The sequence below is a fragment of the Myotis brandtii genome, unplaced genomic scaffold (genome assembly GCF_000412655.1).
Source record: "Myotis brandtii unplaced genomic scaffold, ASM41265v1 scaffold145, whole genome shotgun sequence".
NCBI classification, from domain to species: Eukaryota; Metazoa; Chordata; class Mammalia; order Chiroptera; family Vespertilionidae; genus Myotis; species Myotis brandtii.
Genome location: NW_005355204.1, coordinates 738,446 through 760,717, shown reverse-complemented (window position 1 = coordinate 760,717; position 22,272 = coordinate 738,446). Strand labels below are relative to the sequence as shown.

The 22,272-nt window shown below is 46.7% G+C and overlaps 1 protein-coding gene across 10 annotated transcripts in view; it reads right to left on the bottom strand.

Annotated features, from left to right (window-relative positions):
* Positions 1 to 19,889, bottom strand: part of DNAJB6 (DnaJ (Hsp40) homolog, subfamily B, member 6) — a 46,672-nt gene extending 26,783 nt beyond the window's left edge. For 2 of the 10 annotated variants that reach the window (XM_014535553.1, XM_014535552.1), the window contains exons 1-6: positions 19,710 to 19,863; positions 17,237 to 17,346; positions 15,112 to 15,177; positions 14,177 to 14,287; positions 3,488 to 3,652; positions 1,464 to 1,605 (exon numbers count right to left, since the gene is read on the bottom strand). In XM_014535553.1, coding sequence (XP_014391039.1) covers positions 1,464 to 1,605; positions 3,488 to 3,652; positions 14,177 to 14,287; positions 15,112 to 15,177; positions 17,237 to 17,346; positions 19,710 to 19,774 — 659 coding nt within the window. In that variant the 5' untranslated portion in view covers positions 19,775 to 19,863. Of the gene's footprint in view, positions 1 to 1,463; positions 1,606 to 3,487; positions 3,653 to 10,870; positions 11,270 to 12,085; positions 12,256 to 14,176; positions 14,288 to 15,111; positions 15,178 to 17,236; positions 17,347 to 19,709 lie in introns of those variants that run through there. The other 8 variants (XM_014535550.1, XM_014535549.1, XM_014535554.1 and 5 more) reach the window with 8 other exon arrangements.
* Between the last annotated feature and the right edge of the window lie 2,383 nt (positions 19,890 to 22,272).

The window sequence follows — 22,272 nt, the reverse complement described above, 5'->3', positions numbered from 1 at the left end:
ACTGAGGGGGGGGGGGCAGGCATCTATGTGAGAGCAAAACATCGATTGGTTGCCTTTCGTATGTGCATGGACCGGGGATCAAACCCACAACCCAGGTATATGGCATCACCAGTAATTGAACAGGCAACCCTTCGGTGCACAAATAACTGAGCCACTCCAGCTGGGCTGAATAAGTTCCTCTTTAAAATACTGATATTCACCCTAGCCGGTTTGGCTCAGTGGATAGAGCATTGGCCTGCGGACCAAGGGCACATACCTTGGTTGTAGGCTCCTACCTGGTCGGGGCTTGTTCAGGAGACAACCAATCGATGTCTCTCACATGAATGTTTCTCTCTGTCTTTCCCTCTCTCTTCTACTCTCCCTAAAAATCAATGGAAAAATATCCTCGGGCGAGGATTAGCAAAAAAAAAAAAAAAAAAAAAAAAAAAAACTCATAAAAATTAAAATATGATAAAGCTTTTACTACTAATGGTGCTTTCCATTTTGTTATCCTAACAGTGCCAGCAAACCAATTACACTATTATTACAGCACTGCACATTAAAAATGTCTCTAGCTCTCGCCGGTTTGGCTCAGTGGATAGAGCATTGGCCTGTGGACTTAAGAGTCCCGGGTTTGATTCCAGTCAAGGGCATGTACCTCAGTTGCAGGCTCCTACTCAGCCTGGGCCCTGGTAGGGGCTCGTGCAGGAGGCAACCAACCGATGTGTTTCTCTCACATCGGTATTTCTCTCTGTCTTTCCCTCTCCAACTCTCTCTAAAAAAAACAAAAAAAGGAAAATTATCGAGTGAGGATTTAAAAAAAGGCTCGCCCTAGCCAGTTTGGCTCAGTGGGTAGAGCAGGGGTCCTCAAACTACAGCCCACGGGCCACATGCAAATACAAATATTGTATTTGTTCCCGTTTTGTTTTTTTACTTCAAAATAAGATATGTGCAGTGTGCATAGGAATTTGTTCACAGTTTTTTTTAAACTATAGTCCGGCCCTCCAACGGTCTGAGGGACAGTGAACTGGCCCCGTTTAAAAAGTTTGAGGACCCTTGGGGTAGAGCGTCAGCCTGCAGACTGAAGGGTCCCAGGTTCGATTCCAGCCAAGGGCACATGTATGGACTGCAGGCTCAATCCCCAGTGGGGGGCATGCAGGAAGCAGCCAATCAATGATTCTCTCGTTGATGTTTCTATTTTCTATCTCTCTCTCCCTCTCCCTTCCTCTCTGAAATCAATAAAGAAATATATTTAAAAATAAATAGATTAAACTGTTAAAAAAAAAAAGGTTCTAAATGAAGAGGGCTGTTAATAGGTAACATTAAACAAAATTTAAAAAGAAATGCCCTAAATTCGGGTATTAAGATTCTCAGGTGCCCAATTTAACTTACACCCTATACTTCACGCTCAGGGGCAGGGGGGTGGCACCCATAAATTATTACACCTACTTATTAAAAACATGAAATATGGGAGAGAACTGTACCTCTTTGTAGTGATTTTTCTTCCGTTAACAATTTTGGTAGAAGTCGACACGGACTTGAAGTTGCCCATCCCACTACCACCAAATGACGTCGAAGAGAATGAAGTGAGACCTCCATGACCTATTGACCCGAAGGAAGTAAATCCTGTAAGAAATAAAGGGAAAAAAATATCAGAGACTAGTATGTCTGGCATTCAGTGCAAAAATCCCCAAGTGTCAAATCCCATAGCAGACCTCTCCTGTAAGCAGGGTGCTGGCAGGGGCAATGCTGGGGTCCAGGGGACTCCTCTGAATCAAGGGACAAGACAGCAGGCTCCTTTCACCTCCCCTCCTACCCCCTACTCCTGCTGGGTCGGGCCTCGTTGCATTTCCCCTATTTATGGAGGATCCACTAAGCATTTAGCCTCCTGGAGGGACTAGGATGGCCGCACACTCTGCATCTCACAGGAACAAAGTGACCACTGCTGACAGAATGGCAGACCCAATCCGCTCACCTTCCCCTTGCAATGTGACCACAAGGGACAAAAATCTCAATTATGAGAAAGCTAAAGTAATTTTAGAACAAATTCTAAGATAATTACCTTACAAGTATGGCTCTGTAGTTCATGTACAACATTCTCAATCACATGGACGTTACACCCTGATGGCCACACATCACCCTGAAGCTGGCTTCCTTGTTCATTACAACAAATACCCACACTCCCTACACAGGACTCAGCCCTCCAGCTCTAATACTGTCTAAACCAGCGGTGTCCAACAAAAACAGAATGTGAGCCAAATACGTCATTTTAATTTTTATAATGGCCCCACTAAAAAATACAAAGTGGCAAAATTGACTTTAGCACTATTTTATTTAATCCAGAATATCCAAAATATTATCTTATGCAATATAAAAAAGTTGAAATTGTTTGGACTTAAATATTCCATTTTGAAACCAGTGTATGTCCCACTTGTAACGCGTCGGTGTGGACGGGCCACATCACGAGGCTCAGCAGCTCCGCATGGCTGTGGCCACCATCCAGGACAGCACAGGTCTAGAGGCTGGAGCCACAGGACACTTTGCAAGGCCCTGACCAGTAAAGACTGCACTTCTCTAATGATTTCTACCAGCTGTTTTCCCTCTCCCTGAAACTTGAGCACTAGCATAAGCACAATGCATGGTATCGGAGGATCTGCTGGAGAAAAGCCTGGCATAGTGCTCTGTGGAAGAGAGCTCCCCAAAGGAGCCTCTCCTAGCTGCTATCAGCATGACCCTTGCAGGAGGGACCTTCTGACAGTACCATGCAGGCAGCCTGTGTAACAAAGCACTGCAGATTCTTGGCAGAGCATTTAAGACAAAAACAAGAGCCAAAGACAGCCCTAGCTGGTTTGGCTCAGTGGACAGAGCGTCGGCCTGCGGACCAGGGGTCCCAGGTTCGATTCCAGTCAAGGGCATGTGCCCGGGGTTGCGGGCTCGATCCCCAGTGGGGGGCGTGCAGGAGGCAGCCAGTCAATGATTCTCTCTCATCATTGATGTTTCTATCTCTCTCTCCCTTCCTAAAATCAATAAAAATAAAATAAAAAAAGACCCAAAGACAGCAGGAACTAGGTGGGCATCCATGGCAAGAGTCTCCTTCTTGAGGTAAAACAATCTGTTAGGTCACCACCCCACCCCTCGAGCTGCTGACCTGCTTTACCAAGCGCTAACGCCAACACTGTGCATGTGGCTGGGCACCCCCACAGCAAGCACACATCCCTCGTGGCCGCAGCAGGCATGGGTGTTATTACTGCCCCTCCTCGGCCTCCAGCAGCGGACTCAGGGCCTCCTTGTACTAAACTACCCAGAAGGTTAGATAAACGAGGACTTAGTAAGACTAAGTGCGTTATTTCACAATTACCCCAAAACACCTTACTCCCTTAACCAGGAGTATTTACTAGTAAGAGCAGAGATGGATTTTCATGTATAATGTTCTTGGGAACGAGTAAAGATGACTAGGGAATCTACAATACTGTTCTATCAAAAGGAACACATGTTTCAAACTATTTACCAGTTACCAGAAGTAAATCTTGGGATTTGATACCTGCATCAAAAGACGGAAACCCTCCGCCGAAAGCCGGGAACCCTGTGAAGGCGGAGAAGAACGAGGTGGTTCCCCGGTTCCTGCTCCCACGCGGACCCCGCCGAGTCCCAAAGAAGTCGTCAAATGGGTCTTCTGGAAACAAACACATGCATTTTGTAAAATTTTGTTCCATGTCCTTGTTTCATGGGAAAGCTGTAATAGGGGAGCAGGAAGCCTTGGAGAAGTCATGGCCACAGCTCACCCAGAGCTCCTGTAACGCAAGCAGAGCCAGCCAGAGGCATCGGGGACAGACCCAGCCTGCCCACCACGCAGCCTCTGTGAAGGGTCAGCAAGGGTTCATTCACTCAGGTACTTAGGAACTCAAACTCCCTAAGGCAGCTGTGGGCAAACTACGGCCCATTTGAAATGAATAAAACTTAAAAAAAAAAAAAAAAGACCATACCCTTTTATGTAATGATGTTTACTTTGAATTTATATTAGTTCACACAAACACTCCATCCATGCTTTTGTTCCGGCCCTCCGGTCCAGTTTAAGAACCCATTGTGGCCCTCGAGTCAAAAAGTTTGCCCACCCCTGCCCTAAGGTCTGAGTTGTCTCCATTATTCAGAAATAAAAACAAACATGGACTATTCAAACATTCATTTTAACACACAGGAAGGAGTAATTCTGGGCCTTGGATATAAGAGCTCCTTTTAAATTTTCTGTAAACTTGACATCTCAAAAATATTTTTTAAATGGTTAGTCAAGGCAAATCTAAATAAATGTGAATTGCAGACATGACATTTGTGCTACAATAGGAAACTACTAGATCAGTGATGGCGAACCTATGACACGCGTGTCAGAGGTGACACGCAAACTCATTTTTTTGGTTGATTTTTCTTTGTTAAATGGCATTTAAATATATAAAATAAATATCAAAAATAAGTCTTTGTTTTACTATGGTTGCAATATCAAAAAATTTCTATATGTGACACGGCACCAGAGTTAAGTTAGGGTTTTTCAAAATGCTGACACGCCGAGCTCAAAAGGTTCGCCATCACTGCACTAGATGAATAGGCATTGTCTTGCTAGTGAAGATATCAAAACGGTCCTGAAAATAAAAGACCAACCATGAGTTTAACTCTGATTATCAATGAGTTACTAAAAACACAAATCATAAAAACCTTATAAAAAATTTTGCTAAAGTTCTATGAAATTAGTCAGCAACATATTTTTTCAGGTAAGTAGGAATTCTGTGAGAAACAGAAAATGGACGGACTTATCAGGAATCCTACAAAAGCTTGCAGGGAAAAAGAAAAGCAACTCATTACAGAGACTACAGAATTAGTCTGGCACACCTGGAACACAGCAGCGGTGACCAAAGTGGGGAAGAGTGACAGGAAACAGTGACACACACCCCCCCCAACGACCAGCACGAGACCTAGGCTGCACTGTCCTGCATACACCAAGCATCACACTGAAGCACACGGTCTTGTCCTGAAATGGCCCATTGGCGAACCTATGACACGCGTTATGTCTTTAGGTTAACAAAGCAACTAAATCCTCATATGCTGTCTGCCCATAGGACACGATACTCCAGCTAAATCAAGCATGTCAAACTCAAAGGCTAACACAGGCCAAATAAACAAGGTTAAGTTTATGTGGGCTACAAAAAAACAAAAGCTTCAATTTTCATAGGAATGTAGGTTTATTTCGATAGAGACATGCTGAATACAAAAGGCTGAAATAAATGAGTAATTGTTAACATAAAATAGAACATTTTAATAAAAATTAATATTTTTTTCTTGAACATTAACTTACCAGACACTGAATAACTGCATAAATTAATAAGCGTAACACAAATAAACCTATTTTTCTTGTTCTCCAAAAGCAAAATCTTTCCTGTTGCACACACAAGTCAGTCCAAAACTAATGACATGGCAATCGGCTGCTAGAGTATTTGCCGCTAGTATTAGTGGAGAGAAATGGTGCACCTGCACGTAAGGGAAATGAATGCAACACGAGTATAGGAATCAGTCATTAGCGAATGTTGTAGTTCGCTATTAATAATCTATACTAATAATCTAATAAAAGGGTAATATGCTAATTAAACCGATGTCTTCCGGACAAAGCCACGGTGGTGGGGCTGAGGCAGAGGTGGTTAGGGGTGATCAGGCCGGCAGGGAAGAACGGTTAGGGGTGATCAGGCCGGCAGAGGAGAGCGGTTAGGGGAGATCAGGCAGGCAGGGGAGAGTGGTTAGGGGCATCCGGCAGGCAGGCAGAGGTAATTAGGGGCAATCAGGCTGGCAGAGGAGAGCAGTTAGGGGCTATCAGGCTGGCAGGGGTGAGTGGTTAGGAGGGATCAGGTTGGCAAGGGAGCAGATAGGAGCATCCTGCAGAGGCGATTAGGGGCGATTAGGCAGGCAGGTAGGTGAGCAGTTAGGAGCCAGCGGTCCGGGATTGCGAGAGGGATGTCCCAGATTGGAGAGGGTGCAGGCCCGGCTGAGGGACCCCCCCGCCCGTGCACAAATTCTGTACACTGGGCTTCTAGTTATGTATAACAGGATATTGTAAAAATGAAGTTACAAAATTTTTATTAGAACGTTTCTTACATACTGTTATAATGGCAGGGCCACAAAAATATTCATTGTGTGCCGCGAGTTTGACATGCTTGAGCTAAATGAAGACTTCCATCACTATAAAATCACCTTATTGAAAAACTACTTCAAAAGTTGGGTTACAAGTATGTTAGGAAAGTAAAGTAAGTGGGTTTTCAGTGACATTTTCTTGTGCAGGAGTCAGCCGATCCATGTTTCTCTCTCATCACTGATATTTCTATCTCTCTCCCTCTCCAAAATCATTATAAACACACACACAAACACACAGCTCATCTCAAACAGAGATAACTTACTGCACTAAGAGTTCAAAACGTTATAGTGAAAGTTGAAAACCTAATTTTCCAATAAAGGAGATAAAGAAATGGGGTATGTTAAATGCAGATTTTTACGTGGGCATAGCATTTAAGCTTTAGTAAAAGGCAGAAGAGAACATAAATGAACAGATCACAGTTTTAGTAACTGAAAAATGTTAGCCAGTGCCTTTCAACTGGGAGTAAGACAAAGGCCATTCCTTCCCGCCTCCTTTCTACTCATTCCCACGTTCCTAACTCTTACACGGAGTACACATCTTATTTTGAAGGTTAAAAAGGATAAATATCACACAATATTTCAAAAATAAATTTGAACAAGACACATGAAAATGACCAAATGTGCGGCCATGTCCTCTCCCCCCCCTCCCCCCACTGTGTACAAGATGCCCTGGCCCGCCCACCAGGGCAAGGGTAGCTTGTTGGAGGAGGAAGCAGCTCCCACACCAGCTGCACCCATGGGGGAACTAACTGCCATGAGCTTCCTTCCTGAGTTTGTCAGGAATGTAGTTTGTGCAAACTTATCAGTAAATAAGAAGCAAGCATCTTGGTTTCCCTGCCTGTCCCCTGTATGGTGTAAGGCACAACACAGACCTGATATCATACAGCCACTACCGGGGAACCAAGGGGAAGAAAGAAGGAAGTCAAGGCCCCACCTCCTACTGGGGCAAGGTCAGTGCCCTCTAGGTGTCTGCGGGACAGATGACCTTGCCAGTGTCTTTACATGGTGGCAAGTACAGTTTAAGGAGATGGTGAGCATGGATGCCAAACTGACAGGGTGGACTTGTAATGGTAACTTTACATGTCAAGTTGAGCGTGTTTGGGATGAAATTGATATTTAGATCAGTAGACTCATCAGAGCAGATTGCCCTCCCCAATGTGGGTGGGCTCACCCAATCAATCAGCTGAAGAGCTGATTAGAACCAAAGGCTGACCCTAGACTCTCCTGCCTACAGGCTTCCTAACTGCAACCCCATCTTCCAGCCTGGTGGTCTCTGGACTGAGTTGGAACCTCAGCTCTGCAGGACCCAACCTTGCCTCCAGATTGTGGAAAGCCGCCTATAAATTGGGCACAGTAAGAAATTAATAACTAAGAACAGTTGTAATGATATACTGTAATACAAGTATTGTGTACGGTCTCTCTTAGAATTTCCAATGTATGTAGGACAGTGTGGACATGCTGACCAAAGGGGTGATTCGTGTCCCGGTCCGAGTGGGACGGACCGACCGACCGTTTCTCTAAACGGCATGTGATTTAAAACTTAGTAATTGTTTGTTTCTGGAATTTCCCAGACAATGGTAGCTGAAGCAACTTCCCCACCAGATGGTCTGATAAAGATAGTCCGGCCTGCTCCTGGGACTTGCCTGCCTAAGGGCTATGGGTGGATCCCAAACTGAATAAAAGGATGGCCTGAGCACAAGTGGAGTCCATCCTCTTGGGTTGGGCTCTCGCCTGGCCCCCCAATTTCCAAATTATTATCTCGTCTCGTCTCTTTCACTTGTGTGCAGCCCCTCTTCCAGATCCTGAACCCTGAACCACACGGGACGTGGGGGAATACACACATCTACACATCTGACGCCCGAAGGAAGAGAAGGGGGAAAACACACACCAGATTCATGGGAGTCAACTGCTTCCACTAAATGTCTTCAGAGACAGAGACCCTTTGTTCTCTCTGAAGAACCCTGATACAGAGTCTAGGGGGAGAAAGTATTCTTGATCATTTCACAAGTTTCCTTAGTAATGATATTATTCTGGGGCCCATGATATTAGCAAAGTGTAATAATTCCCCCCCTTTATCTGAGGTGTTGCTCTCTTTGGTTTCAGTTTCCCACATCAACGACAGCCTGAAGATTTAAAAGGGAAATTCCAGAAACAAACAATTACTAAGTTTTAAATCACATGCCGTTCAGAGAAACATAATGAAATGCCGCTCTGTCCCACTCAGGACAAGGATCACCCCTTTGGTCAGCATGTCCACACTGTCCTACATACATTGGAAATTCTAAGAGAGACCGTACACAATACTTGTATTACAGTATATCATTACAACTGTTCTTAGTTATGAATTTCTTACTGTGCCCAATTTATAAATGAAACCTTACATATAGATAGGATGTGCATGTATAAAAACAAAAGCATGGTCCATATAGGGTTTGGTGTTGTCTGTGTTCAGGCATCCATGGGGGTTTGGGAACGCATACCCTACAAATAAAGAAGGATGGCTGTACTAAACTAATTGACAGCCTAAGTCAAACTTCTGACAAAATCTAGACTGAGCTGAATGGTATGAAAAAACTAGGCACAAAAGACAAATGTTTACATAAACACATACACACAAAAATCCTTAAAAAAAAAAAAAAAACCTATATGAGTGAAATAGGTTTCAACCCATCCATACATTTTCTAAAGTTTTACCACAATTCAGTATTGGAGAGCACTGAAGAGAAACCCACTCTTATCAGTGCTCTAACCCACACCAAATACGAGCACCACTGTCCTCAGCAGACAAGCCCGCAGGCCATGTGGCCCACACTAGGAACGCCCAGCACACAGAGCACTGGCACAAAGGACAACAAAACAAAATCGAACAGGAGAGCATTCCGTCTATTCTCGAGTCTCAAAGCTGAGCTACACAGCAACCTTCAGAAAAGGCAAACACCTGAAATTCTAGACTTCCACGAGCTCTCCCAGCTAACCCCAGCAACCCCCGCTAATGCCAGTAACACCAGCTACAAGTACAACTCATTTTTCAAGTGTCCTTTCTTACATATTCAGAAACAGAGAACCTGTCTGGAAGAAATGTAAACAAACAGAAATGGGAGCAAATCCAGAATCAGCCATTCAATTGGAGCCCCAGGTGAGTGGGCCCAGGGCTGCCTAGCGCTTAGCAGCAGGCTCAGTATTGGCCAAACAAGTAAACCCACTTCCCGCTTCCCACAGGCTCCTCTGTTACAAAGCAGAGATTCTGGTTATACCCTAGGTCTGGCTGCAGCACTGTATTTTCCAAGATTTGCAAAAATCTATCCAAGGAACCAAGATGCAGGCGCTGGACCCAGTGAGCTCCATGAACTTGACTCCCACAGAAATGACCTCCTCACAGAAGGAAAACCATGTATCTCATCTTGTGGGTGCCCTTTCTGTCCCCTCCTCCTGCCCTCACGTCTACCTTCACTCTGTACCTGAGCCATAGGACACCTACACCACCTTCCAGAAGGAAGTTGCTCCCTCGACCAGAGGGACCAAAACTCCACTAGAGACATGCATAAAGCCTACCTACAAGGGACTCAGGAAAATTGTGACCCCAGGGTCACCTGCAAACTACAGAAAAGAATGAGGACCAGCCCTAGACAAGTGCTGGCTCCCCCCAGGGGAAACAAAACAGCAGAAGGCAGAGGGCTGGGCTGGCCAGAGACTCAGACATGCCTGCTACGCTCGGGGGTGGCTGCCCCTCCTGGTCCCGCGGTCCAGGAACCAGCCTCTTCTCAGGATGAGAGACCTTTCCCAAAGAAACATCCCTCTCCTTATTTGGGGGAGAAGGGGAGTGTCAGGGGAGCGAATGACTGGGAAACATTAGTGCACACTGGCAACTGAAAGGCAACTGAACATCATCCGCACAGCATCCACCCTCATTTGCCAGCATAATCTTAATTGAAAATTAACTATTTTCAAACACAGCTCCACATCCTCACATGTGCAACCCTCTTTCTGTTGCTAGGCCTACCCCCACCCCACAGGTGAGAGAAACAGGTGAGGGCACTGCTCCCCCTCATTGCTCCTCACTCACGACCATGGACTTCGCAAGAAATCCTTTCATTTTAACACTTCTCCTTGGCCTGTGTCGCACTGCCGTCCTCCACGCGTGTCTCTCAGACGGGGCCACGCAGGTATAGGTCACTCCTGAGCTTCCTTCCCCCCGTGCCCATGTGGCACTGCCTTGGCTCCCGATTTCTCTCAGCAGGTATAACGTGAAGCATTCCCCTCCATCTCCTTTTCAATCTGCTGCTTCTGAGTTGAACACTGTCAGGAAGACAACATTCTAGGCTGAACTCCTGACCCCAGAACCGATAAGGTCACCTCACTTGGAAAGGTCATCAGGGTGGGCCCTCACCCTTGTCACCAGCAGCCTTATTCAAAGGGGAAATCTGCAGAGACAAACCTGCAGAGAGGAAACATGATGTGCAGGCACCTACATGCCGAGGACGCTGAGGCCACCAGACACTACAGAGGCCTGGTGGGGACTCCCCTTACAGCCCCCCGCAGGCCCTGATCTTGGGTTCCCAGCCCCCGGCACTGTGGTTCTGGCCCTGGGGCCCTGGCACCAGAAAAGACCCACGTACAACAGCCGCTCCCAGACCCCCACTGGCCCCCCACGTCTCAGTTGTCACCACACCAGCGCCGTGGTGTCTGACCAAGGACCCAAGGATGTGCTTCAACCACACAGCAGTAGCAGAAACTCTTTATTCCAGGTACACTTTCCAGGGCCGGCCCTCTGTGAGCTGGCCGTCCCATCCCGGGGTCGCCAGCAGCACCTCAAGCTCAGGACCGCTGTCCTCGCTCAACAGCTCCTCGCAGTCCTCGCTGAGCTGCTCCTCCTCGTCCCTGAGGCTGGCCTCATCCTCCTCGCTGGATAGGAACTCCAGCTCCTCACTCGGGAGCTCGGCCTGGCCCCAACTACAGCCCTCGCTCAGCTCATCTTCACTGACGCCCTCGAGCTCCTCACTGGAGATCACCTCCAGTGTGTCACTGTCCCCCTGGCTCGGGGCGTGCTCCGCTGGCTGGTCCCCGCCAGGCTGCTCCAGCTCCTCCCTGGGCTCCAGCTCCTCACTGTCCACCTCCTCGAACCCTGGAGAGCAAAGTGACGCTCACTGTACTACCCGGGCACCGGGCTCAGCGACACAATTAGCTTCCTCCAAAGGCTAAGTTCCCAGGCCTACAGGCCGTATTACCCTCCACTAGCCTTTTCATTCACTAGGGCTCATCACAAAGACAAATGCCAGTATGAAAGGAAAATATGCTGACATGAATAGGCTCTGGAAACAGTTTTGCATTTTCAAGTTTGGCCTTGGCTTTCCAACATGAGAATGCAAGCAAATGAATGTCAGACTACACCCAGACAGGTCTCCCAGACAGTGAGTCCTGCCGTGACTTCTCTGTGAGAGCATCAGTTTACTGAGTGCCCTGTAAAAAGAAATGAAGATGGTCCCCGATCAAGTGCTCCTCCTTGGGCCAATTAACGCTCTGGTAGGGCTGTCTCTGTGACCGTGCCTGGGGAGAGCTACAAGTCGGTGCCTCAGAAGTTGGGCTGCACCGCCTGTGCATGCTGGTTTGAGTCAGCCTCCACCTCCTCTCCCGGGAGGACGCCTGCCCTCCAGGAAGGTTCGATGCCAGCAGGACCAGGCCCAAGCCCTCCCCGTCAGTGACCATCCTTGCAGCTTGGTCCTCAGGCACAGAACTGCTTATAGCCTGTCCAACACCCTTCACCCTCCATTCTACCTGGGATGTCTAAGTCACACGTGAGGTCTAATAACTGACAAATAACTTCAGCTTGGAATGTCTTGTAATAGATCTTGAACTACTATTTTGGAAGCGAGTACAGGAGAGAAAAAGTCATGTGAAAATTGAAACAAAAAGATAATGTGCTGCTATAAATGGGCATTACGACAGGGCCGAGTCCCCGGGAGGCGGGTGCCGATAACCATCCATGGCCGTGCTGTCCGCCGCACGTACCGCCAGCAGGCCGCAGCGTCACTCCGAACATGCAGCAGCCGTGCAGCAGCTCCTCCTGCGGGTAAATCCTGACCGCCTGAAAGTGGAAGTCCCCTAGGACACCTATAAGAATGGATTGAAGAGGTGTCACGGCCACCCCACACATGGGGACCCGGCAGTCCTGGCATTAGCATGTGAGTACTGCCTAAGAGTCCAGAATGGCAATGGGACCGGCCACCTCCTAAACTAGGCTGAGACCCACAGAAGAAATTGCCACCAAAATGTCCCCTGTGTCCACAATCTATAACCCGTCTCAATGAAACACACAGGCACATAAAGATTTCTTTATATACACAAATCTCACAGTTTGGAAGATGTAAGTCAGGAGATTAAAACAGCTATGGTGGGTAAAACGGCATGATACTTATTCACATCTAATTATTATCTCTATATCTCCTTTCCCCTAGAAAGAACTGCTCAGAGAAAATCACGTCAATGAGGAAGCTTGGACTGGCCTATCAGACGTTTTCCCAAGGAGAACCCAATCTCCTTGTGATCACACTTCATTACCACAGGCCTCCTCCCTTCCACTCTTTTCTTTAAAAAATCATGAGACATAAAAAATAAAATAAAATCACGAGACACAAATCGTGCTGAAGAAGTCCCAGGCTCATAGGGTCCTTCCTTCTCTGCTGTATCCACCTGGTACACCTGGTGTACCCAAGCCCACGGTGGCAAAAGGTCAGGCCCAGCCCTAACACAGGATGCCACCCAACACTGCCTGCTCCCCAAAACACACCTGCTAAGGTCTGTACTGATACACAGAGGATAATTACATTCACCTACAGCAGGAGTGGGGAACATCGGGCCCGCAGGCCACATAAAACCCGCCTAATCATTTGGTGTGGCCCTGCCAAGGCATTAGGGGTGAGTTGATTAAATATTTGACAAAATAGAGCAGGCTATTTATTTGTTACGAGGATAATTCTGTATGGCCTGAGAATGATGTTATAAATATTAATGGCCCTGGGCAGAAACAAGGTTCCCCACCCTTGGCTCACAGGGAGGCAGTCCAAGCCACATTTGATAGTTAAGGTAGCAGTAACTACAGCAAGTCTTCAAAAGAACCACACAGTGGGCCCCACCTCCGAACATTCCTCTGCTTTGCTTTCACTGCTCCATTTGTCAATCAAAAGGCTCCTAAGTAAACGTTTCTACAGACATCACTTAAGCTACCTTCTTACAAGCAGCCACATCACAGCAAAACAAGGAAGTCTCTGTGAATCCCCATCGGCCCTGCACCTACCAGCCTCAGCAGCGAGTGGCTCCAGGGCAGGCAGGGGCTGTTCGGTCCCATCAAGCAGGCTCCAGGAAGAACGGGGTTCACACAGGATGTGCTTCCCCCTCAATGAGCCAAAAGAAAATGACAGTGGAGGAAGTGTGCCCTGCCCCCCGGTCACCTAGCCAGCGCTCCACCACACTGGCTAACAAGTGTCCCCAGCACCACCTGGGTCTCAGACACTCCTGGACACAGAGGTGATGGGACAAGCCACCCTCTGGCTCTGAAACAGCGGGAACAGCCCGGCTCCTCTAGAAACACCATCCTCTGGACCAAGGTCGCTGTGCAGTCCTGACTCACCACCACACACCCTACACACCACACTGAAAACACGAGCAAGCAGAGATCAAAGGTCTTCCTTCCACACTGGGCGCTGTGACTCGGGTTTCCATCAGAACCACACTCAGGAGTTCAGTTCCCACGAACAGGAGAGCATTTCCAAGCCCGGGCACCTGCGCACAGACCACTGTCTAATTCAGGCGGCAAAAGGAAGTGAATTATGAAAGAATACATAAAAACCTTCGTTACGCTAACGTGCAAGGTAAAAATTCAGAAAAATCCCCGAAAAGAGGAAAGAGACCATTAGAATTCCTAAATGACAAGTTAGATGACAAGATACAACAGTGGTAAACAGAAAAGGCACCACCAGTCCTCCTGTGAGTCATGGTGACACCAAGTAGACAGCAACCCTGACAATAAACTTACCAAAGAAGTCGAATGAAAACGGGTCCCTTCCACCAAAAAATTCCCTGAACACATCATCTGGGTTCCGGAATGTGAAGCCGAACTCGAACGGGTTGTCGAAGTTCATTCCACCTGCACAAGCACAGCACACTCGCTTATCAGTTCTTGTTCGGGGCAATCACTTGTCCACAGAACATTCAAAAACATAGCCCCGCCCTGACTCGGTGACATGTGTTTGGACTTCAGCGTTCCAGAAGGTCCCATCAGCAGTGTGCCTGCCCTTACTTTTCCACCATCTCTCAATGTGTCATCAGCACATTCTCTCTCACCAGGTTTATTTTTTGTTGGGAACTTCATGTAAACCAAGTGTGTCCACATTTACTCTCAACCTTTCTAGGGTTGGTTTGGAGCCTCAATTTCCAAATGTACACCACAGAAGATTACAGAAACTTTTCATCTAAAATACACCTGTCTAGCGCTAGCCAGGTGGCTGTGTCGGCTGGAGCATTCTCTCATACACCAAAAGATAACAAGCTGATTCCCAGTCAGGGCGCATGCCCAGGTTCTGGGTTTGATCCCTGGTTGTAGCATGTAAAAGAGGCAACCAATCGATGTTCTTCTTTCTCTCAGGTGAGAATAAAAAAATAAAAATACACCTGTCTAGCCTTACCACCAAAGCTAGTGATTTTGGTTTTCCAGTAGATCTATTTTTAATCCCTAAGGATATTTTGACGTAAAGCAGGTAATGATGTGGGTGTACAAACTCACAATATATTATTTCATGTCTGGTCTAACAAAAGCCTCCCAATAGGCTATGTAAACGCTGTCAATATGTCCTTCCACTCCCACTCAGCCCAGGGGGCGTCATCTGTACTTATTGAAACCTGACTCTTTCCCAGCGAGCTAACAAATTCCAAACCTTTTGTTGCCAGAAAGAAAAATCAACATTTACATACCTCCACCTCCACCTCCACCATTCAATCCTTCTTTGCCGTATCTGTCATAGATGTCCCGTTTTTTAGCTGTAAATTTAAAAAGAAAAGTCAATAAAACCAAGTTCCCGTCCCATCCAAGTCCAATAGATAAAGTTTTCCAAGTTCCAAGTCAAAAAACAACACAGTTCTGTGTTCACTATTAGTGATAAGGATTTGGGACCAGCTTACTTTAAATGACAAGGGGGATACAGGGAAAAAATCTAAGTACATCTCTCCATACTCAGGAAACTAATAATTGTGAAGTTTAAAGCGTGATTATAAACATTAAATATTTCCCTTTACCACCCAGAAAGACCACATGTGATACATTATATCATATCACCAAGTTACAAAATTATTCCTAGAAGTGATGGTAGGAACTGAAAGCAAGAAAAAGAATCTGCCCTGACCTACAACGCAGCCAAGGCTTTCATGACATGCTTCTTTGCTGTACTCATTACCTTCTAGAATGAAAAGAATGACAATGTAGCCCTATTTACACAGCAACCCTGTAGGTTCTTCTAATACACCACCACGTGTTCTCCAAAATGGTGCAGTGAAATGCAGGGCTGTGGGGAAACCAGGCACAGGAGCAAACCACTCCCAGCCAGGTTTGGGAACCAGAGTCCTGGTAAGAACAATAACTGTACCTGTGAAGATGACTCCCAGCAGCCTGGCTGGGGTTCAAGGCTGCATAAGAGACCATGAAAACTGTACACTCCATAAAAAAAAAAAGGGAGCAACAAGCCCGGCTGATGTGGATCAGTCGCTGAGCCTCGACCCATGCACCAAGAGGTCGCCGGTTCAAGTCCCAGTCAGAGCACATACCTAGGTTGCATGCTCGATCCCTGGTAGGGGCCATGCAGGAGGCAGCCAATCAATGTTACTCATCTGTGTTTTTCTCTCTCCCTTCCTCTGTCTCTAAAAGTCAATTTGCGGGGGGTGGTTGTTAATTTTTTTGTTATTGATTTCAGAGAAGAGGGGGAGAGAGAGACGGCAAGGGGGGGGGGGGGGGGGCATCAATGATGAGGGAATTGGGGATCAATGCCACAACTGGGCATGTGCCCTTGACCGGAATCAAACCCGGGACCCTCCAGTCTGCAGGCCCACACTCTATCCACTGAGCCAAACCAACTAGGGCTAAAAATCAATTGTTTAAAGAAAGAAGCATTAAAAAAAATAAATAAATAAATAAATAAATAAATAAAGAGGCCCGGCTGGTGTGGCTCAATAGTTAAACGACAGGGCACATGCCTGAGTTGTAGGGTCGGTCTGTTTCTGCCTCTCTCTCCCTTTCCCTTCCTCTCTGAGAAATAAAAAGAGGGCAACCAAGTTTTTACGGGGGTTTAAAGATTCTCCTTCTGCGAATTTCGAGTTTGAGCTCAATACTCACTGTCTAATGTTCCTGGCCTAGGAAACCCACAAGTCTGAGAGGTCTGGGTTAGCACACAAATGAGATACAGGTCTCCTGTGTTCATGTTAGTCCAGCTCAAAAGCTGGACCATCAGTTTAAGACCTTAATGCTGCATTATAAGATGACTGACAGGCATCCGTGTTCTTGTGCTTTCATAAGTAACAGAAGTTACTTGTGAAATTAGATGCCTGGGCCTTCCTTTAAATAAAGAAGGGAGGCACTAATGGATACAACAAAGTGCTCCCATGTCAGTAACTGCTGACATAGTTGATGGTAAAATGGGGTTTGTTCCAAAATAAAAAATGACTTTCAATAGTGTCCCTGACCTATGCAGACACGTGGAGCAGGCATCCACCCCGTGGTCAGTGAATCAGCCTCTACCCTTTCAAATGCCTCCACCTTGACTCACACTAGGTTATCTAGTATTGCTTCCTGGCAAGGTTGACCAGTGGTTTTCTGGCTTCCTTATAGAGCTCCACTACCCCAGAACCCAGACACATCTCCTCTCCAAGAACTGTGGATTGGATTTGGTTAAGCTTTAGCATGACTCATGAAACTAGGCGAATGGACCTGAACTCCATTAGCACTCAATACCTATGCTCTCGACCGACCGGGGTCCAACCTTATGAGGAAAGTCAAACGTCGTCTTCTTGGGCACCCACTGCCCAGTGGTCTCGCCCTGGGGTCACTTACCATCGGAGAGCACCTCGTACGCCTCGGCTACTTGTTTGAATTTCCTCTCCGCCTCTTCTTTATTCTCAGGATTTTTATCTGGGTGCCACTTCAACGCCAGTTTCCGATACCTTCAAAAGAGTAAAAAGGTATTGATCACAACCAAAGTCCAAAAATCCAATAGGCTCTGAAACAGAATGAGACAAGAAAATGGCTTCAGAGCTGCAAACTCCCCTTTTCATTCAGAACCAAGTTAATTAGCTCTAAAACCCAGAGAACGTAATACACACTATCTCTATCGGTCGAAAAGTGTTAACTGTGTGAGGACAAAGTGTGCACAGCGTGGGCTCAGATGTGAGGCTGAGAAGAGCATGTGTGAAAGGCAGCCCTGCTCACTGAGCACTAAGAGGCTGCCGCATGACTGTCCTCCTGCCCTCACATTCTCGTTCCTCACAGGGAGGCCATCTCAGCCACAGCAGTCATGTAGTCCACGTCTTCCTCAAAGCCATCCCATTCTGAAGGCGAGCCTATGGCCAAGGTCACACAGTTCCAAGGGGTCAAGTAACATGAAAATCATGCGCTTTTTAAATTTTAAAATATCTTGCCCTGGCAGGTGTTCCCAATGGTTAGAGCACATCAGCCTGCAGATGGAAAGGTCAAGGGTTTAATTCCAATCAAGGGCATGTACCTGGATTGCAGGTTGATCCCTGGCCTCAGTCAGGGCATGTGCCGAGGCAACCAATCGATGTCTCTCTCTCACATGGATGCTTCTCTTCCTCCCTCCTTTCCTCCCTCCCTCACTCTCCACTCTCTCTAAAAATCAATGGAAAAAAATATCCGCAGGTGAGGATTAACAAAACAAACAAATCCTAACGAATACTAGCTAAACTGTAAGTAGCATATACTTAGTATGAGGACATTAAATGGGGAGGGAGCATGCCCTTTAAAATCTAAGACTAGAACAAGAACCTGGTAATCCTCTTAACATGTGGCAAGTTATTAACATGAGGCTTTATTTTCACATCACCGTGGATCTGATCATGGAGAAGCAGACCCATCCCTTTAAAGGGCTTCAACCCTCCGTAAGAAATGACAGAGCACACGGAGAACTGCAGAGAAGAGCCGAGTCAGCCGTGTGCGGATGAGAAAATGCACCCACGCAGGTGGGCTCGACTGCATGTCGAGTCAAGGCCTACGGAGTGTCCAGTGTCCTATGTTTCCACTCGGATTTCAGGCTTCCCCACCTGGGCTTGAGCAGCAGGGCGGGGCCACCACGAGGAGGGCCTGTGAGCACACACAGTACTGTGGATTTTCTCAGGGGGGGAACAGCCACATACCTGTAAGCCTCACACAGAAGTTTTCCCAGTTGTCTCACATGAACGAGGATGAGTCCACAGAATGGACTGTCCTAAGAACATGTACCACCCATGGCTGCAATTTTCCTCATTAAAAATAAATGAGGCTAGCCCCAGACAATTTGGCTCAGTGGACAGAGCGTCAGCCTGCGGACTGAGGGGTCCCAGGTTGATTCCAGTCAAGGGCACATGTCAGGTTGTGGGCTCAATCTCCAGTAGGGGGTGTGCAGGAGGCAGCCCATCAATGATTCTCTTTCTCATCATTGATGTTTCTCTCTCTCTCTCCCTCTCCCTTCCTCTCTGAAATCAATAAAAATATATTAAAATAAATATGGCTAAATCAAGTCTGTCAATATTTATTCATTCAACTGCATAGCACAAAATGGGAACATCTTGTTCCTTTTAAAAGTACTAGCATTTTCTAAATTTGTATCTCTGTCACCCTGGGACCCTGACGTCCCACGCTCATAGGCAACTGAGCCTTTTATGTTAACATCTAATGATACCCTGGCAGGGGACTCAGTTGGTTAGAGCTTCGGCCTGATATGCCAAGATTGTGGGTTCCTCAGGACACATACAAGTAGCAACCAATGAAGGCATAAGTGGAACAACAAATCGATGTTTACCTCTCTCTCTCTCTCAAGAAAAAAAAAAATCAGGAGCATTTTTCTCAATCCCTTAAGATTTTGCTTCCCAATAATCATTGTCAGTTTCGCTCAAATTAGCTCACAAAAAATATCAAAAACAACAACAAAACTTCTAATGAATCAATTAGATCCAGGTCACGGTCAGAGGTGCAGGCTGTGGTCCCCAACAATGGGGATTTTCAGACGACCCCACAGGATGCTTGTGGCACCACACTCCCCGAGTGCCAAGTCAACTCCATTTCAAAGTCCAATGCCAGGCTCTCGGGATTATCTCACATCCTCAGGAAGCTTCTGGCCCACTTCCAGCAGAAACAGAATCCACTGCCCCAAGGGAAGGAAGAGAAAAAAAAACCATGCGACCTAATCCCACCCTGACCCCCAATCTGGGCATGCAAACAAAGACTGTTATACTACACTGAATGCCGTTTTTATAGGCAATACAGAGTTATACTGTCCAACCGCACAGACGATTTCAGAAAGACAATTACTTACGCCTTTTTAATGTCCTCGGCGGAGGCATGTCTCTGCACGCCTAGAACTTCATAGTAATCCACCATGTTTTACAGGCTGTTGGAACGAGTCCTGCTATTAGAAATCCAGGGTGAGTGACATCAGAGCAAGGAAGAGCGATTTCCCAACTTTTTTACCTCGTGGCACATAAACAAATTACTAAAATTCTGCAGCACACCAAAACATATTTTTTGCCAACCTGACAAAAAAAATAGGTGTAACTTTGATTCATTCACACTGGACGGCTATACAGTGTTGGCTGCTGACATGTTTTTATTTGACAATCTAAGGAAAAAGAGGTGAGTGCCCCTGACTAAAGAGTCTGGTGTTGCATTTCTAAAAGTTTTTGCAGCACACCAGTTGAAAATCACCAACCTAAACGAAATAAAACAGGTGATTCGTCAGAGACATGTTGCCCACCTGAGCAGCAGCTGACAGGCCCCTGGTGAGCATCCTGCTTTCTCACCTCAACATACTCAGAAGCTTGTTGCCTCATTGTGTCCTGTGTCAGGCACTGGGCAGCACACTGGGGCCACCAGGAAGAAGAGTGTCCCGCCCAGAAGATCCACAGCATGGAACCACACACCTTGGCCTCCCCACATCCCGGGAGGGAAAAGGGGGCCAGCTTTAAGGGCCATCAGTGTGAACAACTAACGTGAAATTCAGAAAAGAATGTATAACCTCAAATACACTAATGAATGTTCCAAATATTAAATGGTTAAGAAACTCAGTAACAGAACAGACTATAAATTTGCCATTTATAATACTAAAATATGGCCCTCGCTGGTCTGGCTCAGTGGAGAGTGTTGGCCTGCGAACTGAAGGGTCCGGGTTTGATTCTGGTCAAGGGCACATGCCCGGGTTGCAGGCTCGATCCCCAGAAGGGGGTGTGCTGGAGGCAGCCAATCAATGGTTCTCTCTCATCACTGATGTTTCTCTCTCTTCCTCTCCCTTCATCTCTGAAATCAATAAAAATGTATTTTTTAAAAACAGAATAGTAAAATATGTATTTCTAAAGTAGAGTCCAAGGTTGTTCACTGTAGTTTTTTCCATTTTTTTAATATGTTCAACATAAGATATTAGGGAAACTGTTTTAAATGCAATCAGTTAAGAGATATGGAGTGAGTCAACAATTATAAAAGTTTTTCTCACTGGTAGTTAAATCATTCAAAGCACAGTGGTCAGCAGTGAGAACGTTAAGTTCAACCTGGAAATGACTACCCACACAAGAGGTAGCCAGTTCTTATGACCAGAGGCACAGCAAACTGAAATCTTCAGGAACTAAAAACATGGCCATCAGCCACAATACTGCAACAGCAGCCAGAAAGCAGCAGAAAACCAGCATCCCTTCAGCTCTGCTCCAAGGACTAAGGATACACTTGGCTACGTTCACTTGGAGCTGTTGTTGCCGCAGGTCTGCGGGCCGTCTTAACAGTGACAGACAGGGAATGATGCCAGCCCACTGTCACAACAGGAGAGAGACCTCTGCACAAACCTCCCACTTCCTAAGCTGGACCATCACCTGAGCCACATGTGGTCAGAGATTATCTGGTGTGACAGAGGCCATGCTTAGGTATTTTTGCTACCATTTCAAAGCCCAGACCCAGGTTCTCTAAGTCCCAATGGTTCCCATATCTACACTAAAAGAGAAGCATGCAAACTGGTGTCACTCTGCTACGCCCACAAGCCAATCAGGATGCGTATGCACATTAACCCAACAAAGACAGCGGTTAATTTGCATATGCAGGCGCAGAGCGAAGCCTGAAGGCTCTGGCCTGAGTGAAGACTGAAGACTGAAGAGGCTTGGCTTCTCCACTGCAGCCGGAGCGAAGGCCTGGGTCCCGGGTGCTGGTGCCGGCAGCCAGGGGAAGGAAGGCCTATTGCACGAATCTCTTCGTGTGACAGGCCTCTAGTATTTGTAATAAGCACGATGTCTGTGCAAATGATTATGGTCTATGGCAGCCAGATCCTCAAGGCAGTTGGTAGAGCCATGGGAAGATGGGCAGAACTCAGAAAGCCTTGCGTAACAGGTGGTGAGTACCTGATTGCTCAATCACCAACCAACCCCCTTGGGAGATTCCTGCCCCAGGGGACTCCTGTGAATATGGTCAATTGGACACAGGCAGCCTCCCCAAGGCTGGTGTTATTCTTCTTTCTAAACGAAAACCACTCCATGAAGAAAATTCAAGTGAACTCAGTAAGACCTATTGTCTGGTGAAGAGTCCAAAATCGCACCCTGCTACCCTTTTTGCCAATGCTGACCCTTCTCTATGGCCTTGTCCAACCCTGGCCAGCTCCCACAACACCTGAAGCATCCTCTTATTTAAAGTCAAGAGCCAGCCTCCCCCATTAGCATCCAAGAGACATTTTCGGGGCTTGTTTTGTGTGACTTTCCAAAACCCTGAACACACTGGGATTCTGGTCGAGGCAGTCTGGTCTGCCTTTCCTGCCAGCTCGCTTCCCTCAAAAAGGCCTGCTGGGAAAGCTCGGGCACTCCATTATTCAAATAGCATTTATTTAGCAACTAGAGGCCCGGAGCACAAAA